This window comes from Chiloscyllium plagiosum, chromosome 35 (genome assembly GCF_004010195.1).
Source record: "Chiloscyllium plagiosum isolate BGI_BamShark_2017 chromosome 35, ASM401019v2, whole genome shotgun sequence".
NCBI classification, from domain to species: Eukaryota; Metazoa; Chordata; class Chondrichthyes; order Orectolobiformes; family Hemiscylliidae; genus Chiloscyllium; species Chiloscyllium plagiosum.
The window spans coordinates 30136699-30152695 of NC_057744.1; the positions used below are offsets into that span (position 1 = coordinate 30136699).

Here is a 15997-nt window from a genome sequence, read left to right on the forward strand (position 1 = left end):
CTCCGAAAGCTAGTGTGCTTCCAATTAAACCTGTTGCACTATAACCTGGTGTTGTGTGATTTTTAACTTTGTACACCCCAGTCCAACACCGGCATCTCCAAATCATGTTTCCACACTGGAAGGATTCTAAATTTACGTCAGCTGTGGTACATTTGGTAGTGCACTCATTTCTGAAACATAATGTTGTGCGTTTGAGTCTCAGTCCACCCTAAAAAGAATCTGGCATGGAGTACAGTAATACTAGAGTGCTGTATAGTTTGAGGTGCTTTCTTTTGAGTGAGACATTAAACTGAGGCTACACCTGCCTCCAAGTGAAATAAACTGTGGCACTATTTCAACAAAGAGTGGGGGAGTTATTCGTGGTGTCTTGGCCAACAACTCAGCCTCAATCACAGATCATCTGATCGTTATCACGTTGTTGCCTTTGGGATCTTGCAGTACACAAGTTGGCTGCTATGTTGTTACATTCCCACGGTCACTATATTTCTAAAGGATTTCATTGGCTGGAAGGTATTTTGGGGTGCACAATGGTCATGAAAAGTGTAACATGAATGCATTTGTTTTGTACTTCTGGGGAATTAGAGCTGGTTGTTCTATTGAAATCCGTGTGAATTATGTAGACTTATTAATTTTTTAAAATTCTTCGCAAGTTGTTTTCGCAGTGCATTAGATATTGTATTTCGGACATTTGGTAGCATGGATCTGATTTAACCTGAGCTCTGCTTGTTACACAATTTGAAAATACCAAGCCATTAACTTTATTTTTCCATGATTTTATTTCTTCTTGCACCTCCTCCACGTGTGATGATTGAGCTCATTAGCACCTTTTCTTCGTAAAATTGAAGCCCTGGGCTTGTTGCAGTTATTATGGAAATAAACTGAACTTGCGGTTTGAAATTGAGCAGCTTTTGTGCCATTGCCTGCATTACCACTGAATCTTTGCATCTCAAATAATCCTTTACCCCGCTCTGTTTACTTCAACATTCTCGTCACTCGTTTATGCCTCTTCACCGTGCCCCCAACTTGCCTCTCCCATGACTCCCCCTTTTCCTTCTCTTCATACGTGCTCGCTGCCAAATGCTATGCCCTCCCTAACCCTCCCCCACACTCTGCTTCGACCTCACCCCCACACCATGTTCTCTCCCACCCTTCAGCCCCCACACCCCCTCAACTTGACAGTTGCTACACCTATAACCTTGTGTATAGCAGGGTGTTTCTTTTTAATTGTGTCAGCCTGCTGTGAATCTTATTTTCAGAACTTGTGTGAACACAGGTTCAGTGTGAACACTGCGTGTTGTGAGGAGAAGCTTTCTCCCTGTTGTTTTAATTTGTTAACCTGCCTTATTTCCCGTCAAGTGAACATTCAGAACAACATGACACCAAAGTTGGGTGTATAATTAATACGGAAGAATTCTGCCAGAGATTTAACAGGCATTAATTGAGCAGAAAGTGTATACAGTTGGCAAGTGAACTTCAATAAAGATGAGTGTGTGAAGGTACATTGAGGTAGGAAGAATAGGGAGGGCTACACTCCTTGAAGAATAATTCTAACTGGAACAAGGAGCGAGGAAGTTTGGATCACGGATATACAAACCACTAATGTAATGATACAGCTCTTAAAATTATAAGCAAGGAACAAGAATTCAATGAGGACATTGAAAAGCCATGGAGTGATGATACATTTGTGATAGAATCTTGGTTCGACCACCTTCACCAGCATGCTGTGCGCAATTCTGGGGCAATTCCTGACCTTTCCCTGCTCTGGCCCAGAAGGACAATAAACAACCCGCTGACAACCCCAGAAGAAGCCTGTCCTGCAGCTATAACACTGCAGGCATGCTACATTGGTGGAGAATGTGACATCTACTGCTCAATGGGATCCCACCTTCTGGCAATGCTTGGTAGTTGGTGCTGGCAGAACTTCACCCAGACCCAAAACGAAGGCCCAATGGAAACTCAGAACTTGGGGGAGTGAAGGGCATTGGGTGGAGAGGTTTGACAGTCTTTGGCATGGAGCTTGGCAAGGCTGGAGATGGTAAAGGTTTTAAAAGTCTGATTATGGGGAGTAAGGAAGAAGGTATACCATACCTTCTGGAGGGGGGTGCCCTGGATGCTCACAGGCCACCCTCCAAAGATAATATCCCCCATTTCATTCCCGTACTTTTCAAATCTTCTTTAAGATCACTCCAGCCTGCCTCAATCCTATTATGCCATGGGCAGGGTCATACGGGGATCAATTGAATTTTAACAAGCTCAGTTAACCTTTAATAATTATTTACGTGTGATGATCGGGTTACTGGTTTGTATTAGGTGGGTGAGGTCAGGGATAGGTGGGAAACTGTTGTACTGGGTGCCCAGTCTGTTTTCCGTATCCCCACTTGGCCAAATACACATCTGGTGGGGGTTTGTAAAATCTAGTTTCTTGTCTTGAGACACTGGAGAAAAGTGCAATAAAGATTTGCAAGGATATTGCCAGAACTGAGAGGATGTATCTATCCAGAAAAAAATCGAGCAGTTGGGAATGTTTTAGAGAAGGCTGCAAGATGACCTGATCAAGTTTTTTAACATTTGATGGGAATGTATGTAGAGAAGATGCTTCTATTTATGGAAAAGGCTAAAACTAGGGCCATAACTAAAAAAAATTGTCACTAGCAGGCAGAGGCAGAAATTCAAGGCCTGAGTACAGGAAGTCCTCCAGAACCTGTTTGTTGGACCTTGACATACCCCTCCCTCCCACATATCCCGAACCAGTGGGGCTGAATGGCCAGTTTCTGTGTTATGCATGCTGCATAATATCTATTGGTGGATGGTTACTTAATTAAATAAGTGTACTTGTTCGAAATAAAAACTTTATTGGTACTGTGCTGTTATTTTATAATCTTTATTTATTATAAATATGTAGAAATGAAATCAATATGCAAATCTCCTTTGACATTGCTCAGGGAGCGAGGTGAATATACTGATTTATCACAAATACCAAGAAAATGGAAGAGAAAATGGTACAGGTATTAATTGCAATGTTTGCAGGAAATGCAAACATTTTAACATATACTGTTTCCTTACTTGACTTTCTCTCAAATTTCAATAACGAAGCTATCAAATTAAGCAGTTTTTGAGTTACTATGAATAGGCAGCATTGTGTATATCCACATATAGCTTGTACATCTCCTTGTGGTTATTAAATAGCAGCTTAAAATGTTTTGAGCAGCGTGACTTGTATTGTTCCATGTGACTCTCTGACTCGCACATCTCTCTTGACCTGGATCTGGAGAGTGATGTATCTTGCTGTTCTCTCCACACCATTTAAGTGGCTGCATTGATGGAATACCAAGCATCATTCCCAGCTGTTGATTAAATTCTAAACACTGGTAGTCATTCTCAGCTTTTGATTAAATTTGTGAGTGAATGTGTGTTTGTATCAGTCCGTCTTTTTTAAATATACATCCAGGCAGCACCATGCCACCCTCTGATCTCCCAGCACTTTACCAGACCATGGATAATCTACTCATCATAATCAGGACCTCTGACGTCCAATATTCCCAAGTCATCTCCAACATATCTGACATTGGTGGTAGGCAAGTAGTTGGAGGGAATCCTGAGGGACAGGATTTTCTTGTATTTGGAAAGGCAAGGACTGACTAGGGATACTCAGCAGAGCTTTGTGCGTGGGAAATCATGCCTCCCAACTTGATTGAGTTTTTTGAAGAAGTAACAAAGATGACGTTTGACAAGGTTCCTGGTTAGCAAGGTTAGATCCTATGGAATAGATGGAGAACTAGGCATTTGGATACAGAACTGGCTCGAAGGTAGAAGACAGAGGGTGGGGTGGAGGGTTGCTTTTCAGACTGGAGGCCTGTGACCAGTGGGTCAGTGCTGGGTCCATTGCTTTTCATCATTTATATAAATGATTTGGATGTGAACATAGGGGGTGCAGTTAGTAAGTTTGTAGATGACACCAAAATTGGAGGTGTAGTGGACAGCGAAGAAGTTTACCTCAGATTACAACAGGATCTTGATCAGATGGGCCAATGGGCTGAGGAGTGGCGGATGGATTTTTATTTAGATAAGTGTGAAGTGCTGCATTTTGGAAAAGTAAATTAGAGCAGGACTTATACACTTAATGGTAAGGACCTGGGGAGTGTTGCTGAACAAAGAGACCTTGGAGTGCAGGCTCATAACTCCTTGAAAGTGGAGTCGCAGATAGATAGGATGGTGAAGAAGGTGGCATGGACGAGTTGGACCGTAGGATCTATTTCCCTGCTGTACATCTCTATGACTCTATATCACTCATCCATTCTCAGCCCACATTTAGAGTTGAAAAGTGTGGCACTGGAAAAGCACAGTAGGTCAAGTAGCATCCAAGGAGCAGGAGAATAGACATTTCAGGCATAAGCCCTTCATCAAGAATATTTGGGCTTATGTCTGAAAGCACCTGCTGTGCTTTTCCAGCGCCACACTTTTCACCTCTGATTTTCCAGCATCTGCAATCCTCACTTTCTCATTCCAACCATTGGCAGGAATTGGCTGAAAGCAACATCAGATCCTGCTGTTAAATTCGGAAGGAGCTGCAGGAAATCAGTACTTCCAGCTGCTAATCATCCCTTACTCCTATCAGCCCCTCAAATATTATTGGATACTGAATGTCAATAGGCTACATTGGCACGACTGTATTGTCCTCTCACTCCTCTCCTTCCCCAGCCGTGGATACTGAGGGACAATGGGATAATGATACTGTCGCTCTGATAGTCTTGAACTAACTCAGCCCCGACTAGGGTCACTACCTGCTCTGTGTGGTTCAGCTGATCAATGTCTTAACACCTTGGCCATTGGAGAACTATTCTCACTCCTTTGATGAGCAGAAATGAAGATGGGGGTCACAATCCATTTTACATCCTAGCTCATGACTTAACAAATGTGGCAGCATCTAGTAGCAGCGTAACATTCCTGTGCTGACATAATGTAAGTAGTTCACAAAGAATTTTCCCCAGCTGTAGGTGCTGTAGCCACCAGGTCTGTGTTTCCTCATTCCCATGGCAACCGTCATGCCTGTACTGCTTCCAACATTTTTATTTCTTCTTTTTCAGGAAATTGGAGTTGTGGTGTCTGCAAAGATTAAAATTCCTCACATGTAGTTGATTAGAAATGATGCTTTTAATTTAGCTATTCGTGTTCGTTATTGTGCAAACTCTGGGTGAGATTAGAATTTGATCTCAGTTTTACAAGTGTGCATGTGATAGTCTGATCTGCATAGTTCTGTCGGGGTGGTTTTTCATTGCTCTTGATATTCATGCGCACAAATACTGCCTAACATTTTGTGAATACTATGCCCAGCAGTTTATGAAAACACTTTGTTTTCCATTTTAGGGCCCAGTGTCAATGTCAAGTGCTTGCAGCATAAAGCTCTCTTCATTTTGCCTTTAGCATTATGCTTAGGTTACAATCACAAAGGAACTCTAGCTTCAGCATTGAGACTATACCATTTTGCATTACATCAGTCATCCACAATTTGGATTGTCAACTCAGGATAGATGTGTTTCTGGAGATAGATGAGTCCCTACCTATAACTGCTCCTTACATTCCCCCCTCCTCTCTAAAATGGTAATTATTGGTCACCTGACCCATCCATCCTTGCAATGCACCACATTCCCAAATAGGCTTATAATAACCCAATTGGATGGAACTCGACTGTCAGTCAACCATTTTGGTCTATCACCAGTATTTGGACATTATGGAAAACCTCTCCTTACAGAAGAGAAGGTTGAGAGGAGACATTCAAATCTATGAAGTCATCTGGACAGGGTAGATGCAAAGAAACTATTTCCACAAGTGGAAGGGTCAAGAAGCAAAGGTCACCTATTCAAAAGCAACAGGAGGGAAATCATTTTCATGCAGCAAGTGGCTAGGATCCGGACTGTACTGCCCAGAGTGTGGTCAGTGTCTGTTCAAAGGAGGCTGTCACAGGGTCGTATAACATGGAAACGGATCCTTCGGTGCTACTGGTCACTGCTGACCAAGCTTCCCAAACTGAACTAGGCCCACATGCCTGCGTTTGGCCATATCCCTCTAAACCTTTCCTATTCATGTACTTGTCCAAGTATCTTTTAAATGTTGTAACTGTACCTGCATCTACCACTTCCTTTGGTAGTTCATTCCACATACGAACCACCTCTGCATCAAAATGTTGCCCCTCAGGTCCCTTTTAAATCTTTCTCCTCTCACCTTAAAAATATGCCCCCTAGTTTTGAACTCCCCAATCCTAGGAGAATAAAAAACAGTTATTCACTTTCTGTATACCTCTCATGATTTCATATGATAACTATTGGTCACCTGACCCATCCATCCTTACAATGCAGCAGTACTCCAAATGTTTCCTCACCAATGTCTTGTACAAGTTCAACATGACATCTCAACTCCCATGCTCAATGGTTTGAGCATTGAAGGCCAGGGTACTAAACACCTTCTTAATCACTTTGTCTACCTGTAACTTCCAAATCACTATGTACCTGAACCCTTAGGTCTCTCTGTTTGACAACACTACCCAGGACCCTACCATTAAATATACAAGTCCCGCCCTTGTTCACTTAATCAAACTTCAATAGCTCACATTTAGCCAAAGCTATAGATAATACACATGTCTCTGCTAGGGACCCCATTTTCCACAACCTCCTTGGATGCACTTGATAAGGCCTTGGAGATTTATCCACCATTATGTTTTTTAAGTCCTCAAGCACCTCCTCTTCTGTATTGTGGACTGTTCCTCAGCCTCCATGTCTTTCTCCACAATGAAAACTGACGTAAAACATCAAAATACAGTTGTATGATTTTCTGAGAAGGGAAAATGTGCAAGACCAGCTAGAAAAGGCAGGGGAGTCAAACAAGGTGACTTGCTCCATCAACGGACCAGTATAGGCATGAGAGGCTGAAAGGCCTCCTTCTCTATTGTAGCCATTCAGTGATTCTGGAGATCCCTGGAGGATTGGCTATTGAACAGCAAGGGAGGTCATGCACTTATCCTTTGCCAGATTTGAGTATCAGTTCATTTACATCAACCTGGGCTAGATGTGCATAACTTCTCTTAATTTGGCAATGAAGCTGGTAGCATGAGATAGAGGTCAGAGACTGGAGACCTTGCTGATAGGTATGACATTTTAACCCTAGAAATCAGCCGTGAATTGGTTCAGCCTTGAATCTCAGATTTCAGATCAAGCATGTGTCCAACTCACCCAGTCGGGTGAGTGACAATAGTATCATGCTAATGTCACTGGACTAGTAATCCCGAAGCCCAAGCCAACACTTTGAGGGCGGGTTGAAATTTGACAATGGCATCGTCTTTTAATTTGATTGAACCTGGACTTGCCTTCCCTGATGTGCCAGTTGGGGGGCCCAAGCTAATGGACAGTTAATGTCACTGGAAAGGGGAGGTCACATGGGGGAGGTATGCATGTGTAATTGGAAGGAGAACAGGGCTTTCCTTAGCAGAACCTGGCTATTGTGATAAGTGCCTTTGTTACTTTCCTTTCTTTCTCTGCAAATATAGGTGAATCTGGAGCTGACCTCTCTCCTTCAGGATGGAGAGGACAAGAAGTCAAAGAGTAAACGTGGTGTCCTGCCCAAGCACGCCACTAACATCATGCGCTCCTGGCTCTTTCAGCATCTTGTGGTGAGTGAGCAAAGTCACTGTTCAGTTTGCGTGATGAGGGTTAACATGCTGCTCTCCTTTGAACAATGTTAGTACAATGTTTAGGAAGTGGAATTAAGCTAGCTGCATTGGCAAAATAACTGGAGTGTTGTTCAGAATTAGGGAAGCAGCATGTTCTCTATTCCAGCTGTGGTAGTTCATGGAGGTCCCACCTCCTCACCTTACCTAACATTTGTGGAGTGGTCACCTTCAAACTACACACCACCACTAATGGAGAGAAATGCTTATGGTTCTTTATGGACTATGGCTCTTTACATCTATGATAAGCTGTCTATGTTTTTCGACAAATCTATGTGTGTACGATTTAAAACACTTACAATCAGCAAATTTCCCCAGGCTGTATTTGTCTCGCATTTAGCGAACAGTGACTATGGTCTGATGGAAATTGGTAGCAAAGATTGGCGGACTATTTTCCAAAGTCAACTTGATGTAGGAATGTGTCATCAGCACAAATGCAAAGTGAATTAGCCTTAAATTTTGAAAGTGTTACTTGCCTTGTTAAAGATCGATAATAATGAACTCTTTCCACGTGGTTTATTAAATGAACCTTACAGTCTGGGTCAGATCTGATGCTAATACATTGCACAAAAGAAATTTGTCATCATCAGAGAAGTGGTAGAAGTGACAAGTAGAGATGAGTTTTCAGGGTGAATTAGGCAGCAGCAATCACATTGGAAGTGATGGGAGAAGGTGAGTATGCTTATTCTGATTTAAAGTCGCAGTAATCTAAAAAATAGAGTGATCTGCAAGATTATGGTATAAGGGTTTATTGTCTTGGAACTAGAACTCTGCAAATGCAAACCATCTTTCCGATCCAAACAAAAAGAATTAAATTATACAAAGATATGTTTGAGAAATATGACGTCTTTCTTCATCTTATTAAACTCAACAATGAGTGAATTGGATTCATGCTGTTTTTAGAAAGCATAGAATTAACTTATTGTATGAAATTTCTGTATTTGCTAAATTTTATGAAGTCATTAACCTGCTTAAATGAAGTGGTCACCACCTTAATTTAAGTAGCAGATGAAGCACTTTCATACAAAAGCATTAATGTCACACTCCGAGTTTTGAATGCAGAGGTGTCGTTATATTGAATGTCGTTGTGTGTCATCTGTGGCTTTCATCCAGAATTTAAATCCGCAATCTACAATAATCACAAAAGACAAAAGGGCTTGTTGGGAAATAATCTTTACACAGAGGGCTGTAAGAGTGTGGAATCTATTGCAGAGTCCATAGATCCCTCTAATAGGGAACTAGTTGATAAAGAGAAAGACTATGATTGTGGCGAGTGAACAGGAGAGTGAAATTTCACCAAGATGCTCCTGCAGAATAGATGCTGTTTCTATGATATTCTGTTGTTATTAGAGCTGTGGATGTTTGCAGCACTAAATGGGAAGAATTGGCTTAATTTGTTTGTGTTGGCTCTTTACTGAAATAATCCAAAACTAATTCCACTGCTGTTGCATGCAGATATATATAGAGTCCTGGAGATGGACAGCATCGAAACACACCCTTCAGTCCAACTTGTCCATGCTAACCAGATATCTGAAATTAATCTAGTCATTTGCCAGCATTTGTCTCATATCCTTCTAAACCCTTCCAATTCATATATCCTTCCAGATGCCATTTAAATGTTGTAATTGTACTAGCCTCCACCACTTCCTCTGGCATCTCATTCCATACACACGCCAACTTCTACGTGAAAAAGTTCGGTCACTTTTACATCTTTCCCATCTCACCTTAAACCTATGCTGTCTAGTTTTAGACTCCTCCTCCACCGCCCCACCTCCTCCTCCAGGGGAAAAGACCTTGACAATTTATCCTATCCATGCCCCTCATGATTTTAAAAACTTCTACAAGTCTTCTTTTATTTTAACTTGCCCCTTGAAAGATGATCTTAGTTTTTAATATTCCCTTGGAAAAAACTCCTCTGGACTTTCTGCATAAAGATATTTCTCATAATCTATCTCGATATTATCTGAATATTAACAGAGTTGGTGCCTCTGTGTGATGGATAGTTGGTCTTTTGTTCCTGCCTAATGAATGGTTAATAATTGATCACTTTATCAATTGATATTTTTTGAGGGTCTTGCAGCCATTGTTTTGCTTCATTCTAAAAGGTTTGGGATGTACTTTGAAGAACTAATGTTGAAGATGTTTCATGACCACCTGCTAGTTTTACTTTCCCTTTTGGCCCCAATTAGAGATAATCTTAAACTCAAATATGTTATTTATTCAGCTGAAAATTGCCATTACATTGAATAATTTGCAGTACAAGAATAGGAAAAGGCAATTTAAACCTTTAGCTGTTTGTATTTTGAGGTTGTATTTCTGGATGTGAAAATACTAAATCAGAGACTGTTACATCACAGAAACTGGCCATTCAGCAAATGCAGTCTATTCTGGCTTATTTGTGCAATCAGCCACCTTACCATGTCTCAGTCTCCTTCATGTTCCTCTTATGCCTTTTAATATTCCTCCTTTTCAAGTGACAATCTGACTTTAATTGGAAAGAATTTATGGAATTGGCTTTAACAACAGGGTAGCATTCCACATTCTAATCACTATCATGTTGAGAGTTCCTGTTTTTATTCCTACATCCAAACCCTTACCCCTTCAATCCCCACCGATCAGTAATTCAGTGCACTTAATTTTTGAATTATGGACACTGATTCTGTAATTGCTATTCTCTGTGGTAGTATATTTGATTAGTTGATGACTGAGAAAAATAGATTTATGTAGGTATGAAATAACTCTACAGAGACCAGTATCCTGTCACTGACTCACCATTTATTTGCACATGAACAGTCCTTAACTATAGTGCTGCCTCATACAGTGTCAGTATCCCTGACACTCACCTTTTTTTATGTCAGCTAGGGCTCCCTGATTGCTCCAAATTAATGGCCACAATCAAGGAACTTGTAGTGCATGATACCCAGCTGGCTAATCTCATTATAATCACTATAAGTTTATTTAATTGAGGATTCCTCAGTTTGTAGTTGGATATAATCTTTTCTGTGCATCATGTCTCAGTTAAAGGTTCCTTTATAAATAGGGGTATAATTTCACAACACAGCATTCTTCATTTATCTGTGTATTCTATGTAAATGAGTTACTTGTAAGATTGAATTTGAAGAAAATATGCAATTTATGTACTTTTGCAGCTTCATTGACAAGGAACTGGAGGGATGGGCAATGGGAGAAAGCTGTGGGGTCTGTCTGAATGGATAGACTAAGGGGGCAGACAACCTTTACCCTTTGTAACTATCCCATAATCTTGTGTCTCCACCGGGTCCTGTTCATTGTTAACAAATGATGGCTTCATGACCTCCTTTATTGATTTCTTTTGTTGCTGTACTGCTTTGCAATGTAGATGAAGACATAACCTCACAAAGTGCAAGTCAGAGATCCCACACCATGGGCCTGTGCTCCCTTAATTCTCAGTTGGAAATGCAAGATCATTTTATTCTTGTATCTCTCCTTAATCTTTATGATGCAATAGACACTCAGCAGATTGTCTGTGTAAATGTGGATCATAAGGAAGCGTTTTATTTTTGGATCAGGATCATATGTTGAAACATTTTGCATATCTCAGAAATTCTATGCAACGGATGTGGTTCGGCGTATTGGAATTCTCCAGTTGGGATAGGTATGACTCTTGAGTGAAGAGTTCCAAGTTCTTTTCCATTAACTCATGCTATGTGCTTTACTCTGATACCATGAGCTGCTTACTTTAATCCAGTCTGCACAGCTGCAGTAAAGACACCAGCTGGTGCGATTCTAGTTTATAAAACCTCAGGGAAAATAAACAGCAAGACGAAAAGGGTCTACAGTGAAAGTCATCTCGGCTCATGAATAACTTCATCCGTGACTATGTTTGCTCCTGGCTTATACTCTGGAAACTTTACTTCAGGTGATAATTCCTTCCATCGCTTGGAAAGTTAGAAAGTTATTGCATTCCAACCTGACTAAAAAATGTCTGGGATATAAAGATTACTCGACCCTTGAACTTTGTGCTCAGCCCTCCATACCATTGTTACACTCTCTTCTGAATATCCAATGTGAAAAAAGCTTTAAATTCTGTATCTCATTTCCCTCTTTCCTGGCAGATTGTTCCAAGTACTGACATTTGTAAATGAAATTTCTGCTGATATTTAGTCTACATTTGCACTGCATTTGTTTATATTTATAACACCAGTCCCTGATCCCATCTTACTTTAACATGAGTTGATCTGTCATAGTTTATGAGCTAGACATACATTAGAAGATGCAGTGGAGATTCTTGTGGTGCAGTGGTAATGTCCCTACCTCTGAGCCAGGAGGGAACGGTTCAAGTTCCGCCTGTTCCAGAGGTGTGTTATACTCAAGAGAATAATCATCAATATTACAAAAGAATTAACTGCACTAAAAACTGTATTTTTAAATGTAATGAAATTTAAAAGATGAATTAGTGTGAAAATTAAACTTGTCATTGATTTAGTTAGACAGTTGAAAACTCAATTTGAGAGGCCAGTTGACCAGCTCTCCCATCCTATTTTGTTTGTCCCCAGTTCCAGTTTATCATTCTGCCTGTACGGAGTCATAGCAGCATGGAAACAGACCTTTCGGTACAACCAGTCCATGCTGAATATAATCCCAAACTAAGCTAGTCCCACCGGCCTGCTCCTGGCCATAACCCTCCAAAAATTGCTTCTTCATTTACCTATCCAAGTGTCTTTTAATCATTGTAATTGTATCCATCAATCCAACACCTTCTCCTTGAACTCATTCACTATTTATAGAAACATAGAGGATAGGAGCAGGAGGATACAACACTCGTTCTGCATGCTGTTTGCTTTCCTCAAAGGTGGCAGTTCAGCTGTTTGTAATGAAGAGACCTTTGGATGTGGTGTCATAGGATTAACGTATGCCTTGGCAATTTAGTAGTCAGCTGATGAAGACCCATTATGTTAGGTAGCAAGGTAATGGAAGAGAGGTTATTTAAATCCCCACCCTGTTATAGGAAGGATGTTATCAAGCTGGATGAGGCTTTAGAAGAAATTTACCAGGATGTTACCAGAAGATTTGAGTTGTAAAGAAAAGTTGGATAAGCTGGAACTTTTTTTACTGGACCATACGAGAGGTGACCTCAAAGAGGTTTATAAAATCATGAGGTGGTTGGATAGGGTTAATGGTAGGTGTCCTTTCCCTAGGATGGGGAATTTCAAGACAAGGGGGCATAATTTTAAGGTGAGAAGAGAGACAGGTTTGAAAAGGAAATGAGGGTGGTTCACATGTGGAATGCATTTCCTGAGGAAGTGGTGGAGGGCACAGTTATAATGCTTGAAAGGCACTTCGGTAAGTACATGAACAGGAAATGTTTTGAGGGATATGGGCTGGGGTAGGCAGGTGGGACTAGTTTAGTTTGGGATTATGTTCAGCATGGACTGATTGGACCAAAGGGTCTATTTTTGTGCTCTATGACTGTATGGCTCTAAAACTCATGTACAAATGGTACCCCTAATATTTGGTTAAAATTTAGTCTCAGAAACTCAGTTTTTATGTGAGTATTACATCTGTGTCATTGACTTTGTTAAAAATTATTCCATGTGCATTGTCCTCAGCATGAGGAAAGTTTTGACTTTTATCCTAACATTTGTCCTTCTCCTACTGTATACGCTAATTACATGAGTAATAAATGTCTTAATTGGTCATTCTTTATGCTTCCTTATTTGTTCTTGACTTTGTCCTGAGCAGTTGGTGTCAGCAGTCTAACAGCCATGCCAGCTCCAAATGCCCTACATTAACTTGGCTCATCAACGAGGCACTTTGACCAGTTACAGTTGTAGCTGAACTATCCAATGAAGTCGAAACAAACATTATTTGACATTCCACATGATCCTGGTTTGATTCTGTGTTCAAATTTACTACTCTGACAAGATCAATTCCACCATTCCTATCCCTTTTCAATGACTACAATTCCAACTTCTCAGCAATGTCCTACGTCCATCAATCCTCTTTCAATTGAAACATAGTTTTATGTATGGCTGGGAAATCCTACCCAGACATTTAATTCACTGCCCTGCATGTTGCTCAGGTGTAAACTGGGTTTTAGATCACACTTAATTGGTTTCCCACAAAGGAGCAACATTCCTTAAGCATGAGATGTGAATTCTTAAGCTGTGCTTTTGACACCTGGTATAATTGTCAGGTTGGTTGCTACGGGTAACAGTTTGTTCTTTATTACTGTAAATTGATTTCAGATTTATTAGAATGGAGAAAAAAAAATGACTTGCATTTATATAGCATCCTTTCATGTCTTTCAGATGTCTTGAGGTAGCTTAGAGCTAATTCATTCAGTAGTTTTAAACTGTAGACATGGTTATGATGTAGGAAATGTTGCCGGCAAGTGCACAGCAAAACCCTGCACACAGCGGTATTTTAGTGACAAGATAATCTTTGGTGATGTTGCTTCAAGGGTAATTATTGCGCAGGACGCTGTGGAGAGCTCCCCTTCCCTTTGAAATTGCACACTGGGAACTTTTCACCAATCTGAAAGGGAAGGCATGGCCTCAGTTTAATGTCTCTTCCAAAAGACCGCATCTGCCACACTGTAAAACTTCCTCATTTCTGTACTGGTGTCTCAGCCTGGACCTTGTGCTCAACACTCTGACTTGCAACTTGAAACTCATCTGATTCAATGGGAGCATGCTAGCACCGAGCTACAACCAACACCTAAGAAATCCTTTATATTCGGGTAAGGATTGCTTGTTGCTGCCACATTCAGCCTTAAATCGAGATATAAAGGGACTGGCTCTCGTGCAGTGCACTGCATGAGAAAGGATAGTTTTAACTCCAGTTTCTGGTGGGAACGTCAATGTAAAATGGTGTGTAGTCAGATATATTATCTCCCTTGTAATCCTGAGGCCACTGACTCTCACTGGGATACAGCCTGAAGTTTAGACCTGTCCTGTTATTTCACATAGTATATGTCTGAATCCCTATCACATCAACTCCAGGACACCAATGTTAATTATAGTATTAATGAGCAGGTGGATCAAATTGGTTATGATTTCTTTAAATGGTAAGCAACCTGAAGAGGCCAAATGGCCTATTCTTCCTCATTTGTATATATATGAATAGGAATTGTTTGTGTGCATGAATCTGCAAATTTCCTATATGAGGCATTTCCACACAGGAACAATGCACTTGCCAAATGGGGAAGCAGACCATTTGTCTATTGTGCCAAATAATTAAAATAGACGGTGACTGTCCTTAGAGTCAGTCAGGCAGCTGCCTTGAACGAGTTGTGACAGGTGCAGATTCCTCCACCCTTTGGATCAAAGTTATCTCCAGGTTCCACATTGTCCTAGCCTGAACGCCTGTATTTCTCAGTTTTTGTATTAGCCCCCAACTCATGCCCAGTTTTGCTCGTGTCAGCCTCCACCTGCTCCCTTAAGCCTATTCTCAACAAATTGTTCACTAGCTAGCTTCCCTTTCTGGCATCTCATTAGCTGATGTTATTAACTGTTTCCACTGCTGGGATAGTGTTTCTGTCTCTTTCAAAGCTACCATCCTGTCCTTATAGATGCCACCCTCGGCCCACTGACATTCCAAGCTGTTCCTTCACTTCCAATCTCTCTTTCCTCCACTAGGAAAGGAACAACAATTTGATCTTTCTCACAATCACATGTTTAAATCTCTCCAACCAAACTGCCTGTCATCAGGTCAACCGTCTATACCTGCAGCTTCTACATTCAAATGTTATCCAACTCCATACCATCTCAGCTCATCTGCTGCTGAAACTGCCGTTTGTTCTGTTATCACTTTTACACCTGAATATGTCAGGACTATCCTGACTGGCTTCTACTTTTTCATCTCTGTAGCCTGAGCTCCTCTAAAATGCTACTATCCGTATTCTAACTCACAGCAGGTCCTCTTTACCTATCTCCCCGTGTTAATGGCCATACGTCAATTCTTCATAAAACAAGATCACAGAATCCCTACACTGTGGGAGCAGGCCATTCAGCCTATCAAGTCTGCAATTACCCTCCAAAGAGCATCCCATTCAGACCCACCCCTACCCAACTGGGCATGAGTTGGGGGTTAATACAAAAACTGAGAAATACAGGCGTTCAGGCTAGGACAATGTGGAACCTGGAGATAACTTTGATAACTTATCCTGCTGACCTTGCATTTCCCATGGCTAATCCACTAGCCTGCACATCCCTGAACAATATGGCCAATTTAGCATGGCCAGACCACCTAACCTGCGCATGTTCAGACTGTGGGAGGAAATCTGAGCACCTGGAGGAA

General features: G+C 41.1%; 1 protein-coding gene across 8 annotated transcripts in view; it reads left to right on the forward strand.

Moving 5' to 3' along the window:
• pknox2 (pbx/knotted 1 homeobox 2) overlaps window positions 1–15997 on the forward strand; it is a 189235-nt gene that overhangs the window by 146541 nt on the left and 26697 nt on the right. For 7 of the 8 annotated variants that reach the window (XM_043676852.1, XM_043676856.1, XM_043676850.1 and 4 more), the window contains one exon: window positions 7538–7660. The exons of the other annotated variant lie outside the window; for it this stretch is intronic. In XM_043676852.1, the coding sequence (XP_043532787.1) occupies window positions 7538–7660 (123 nt within the window). The remainder of the gene's footprint in view (window positions 1–7537; window positions 7661–15997) is intronic. 8 annotated transcript variants of the gene reach the window in all.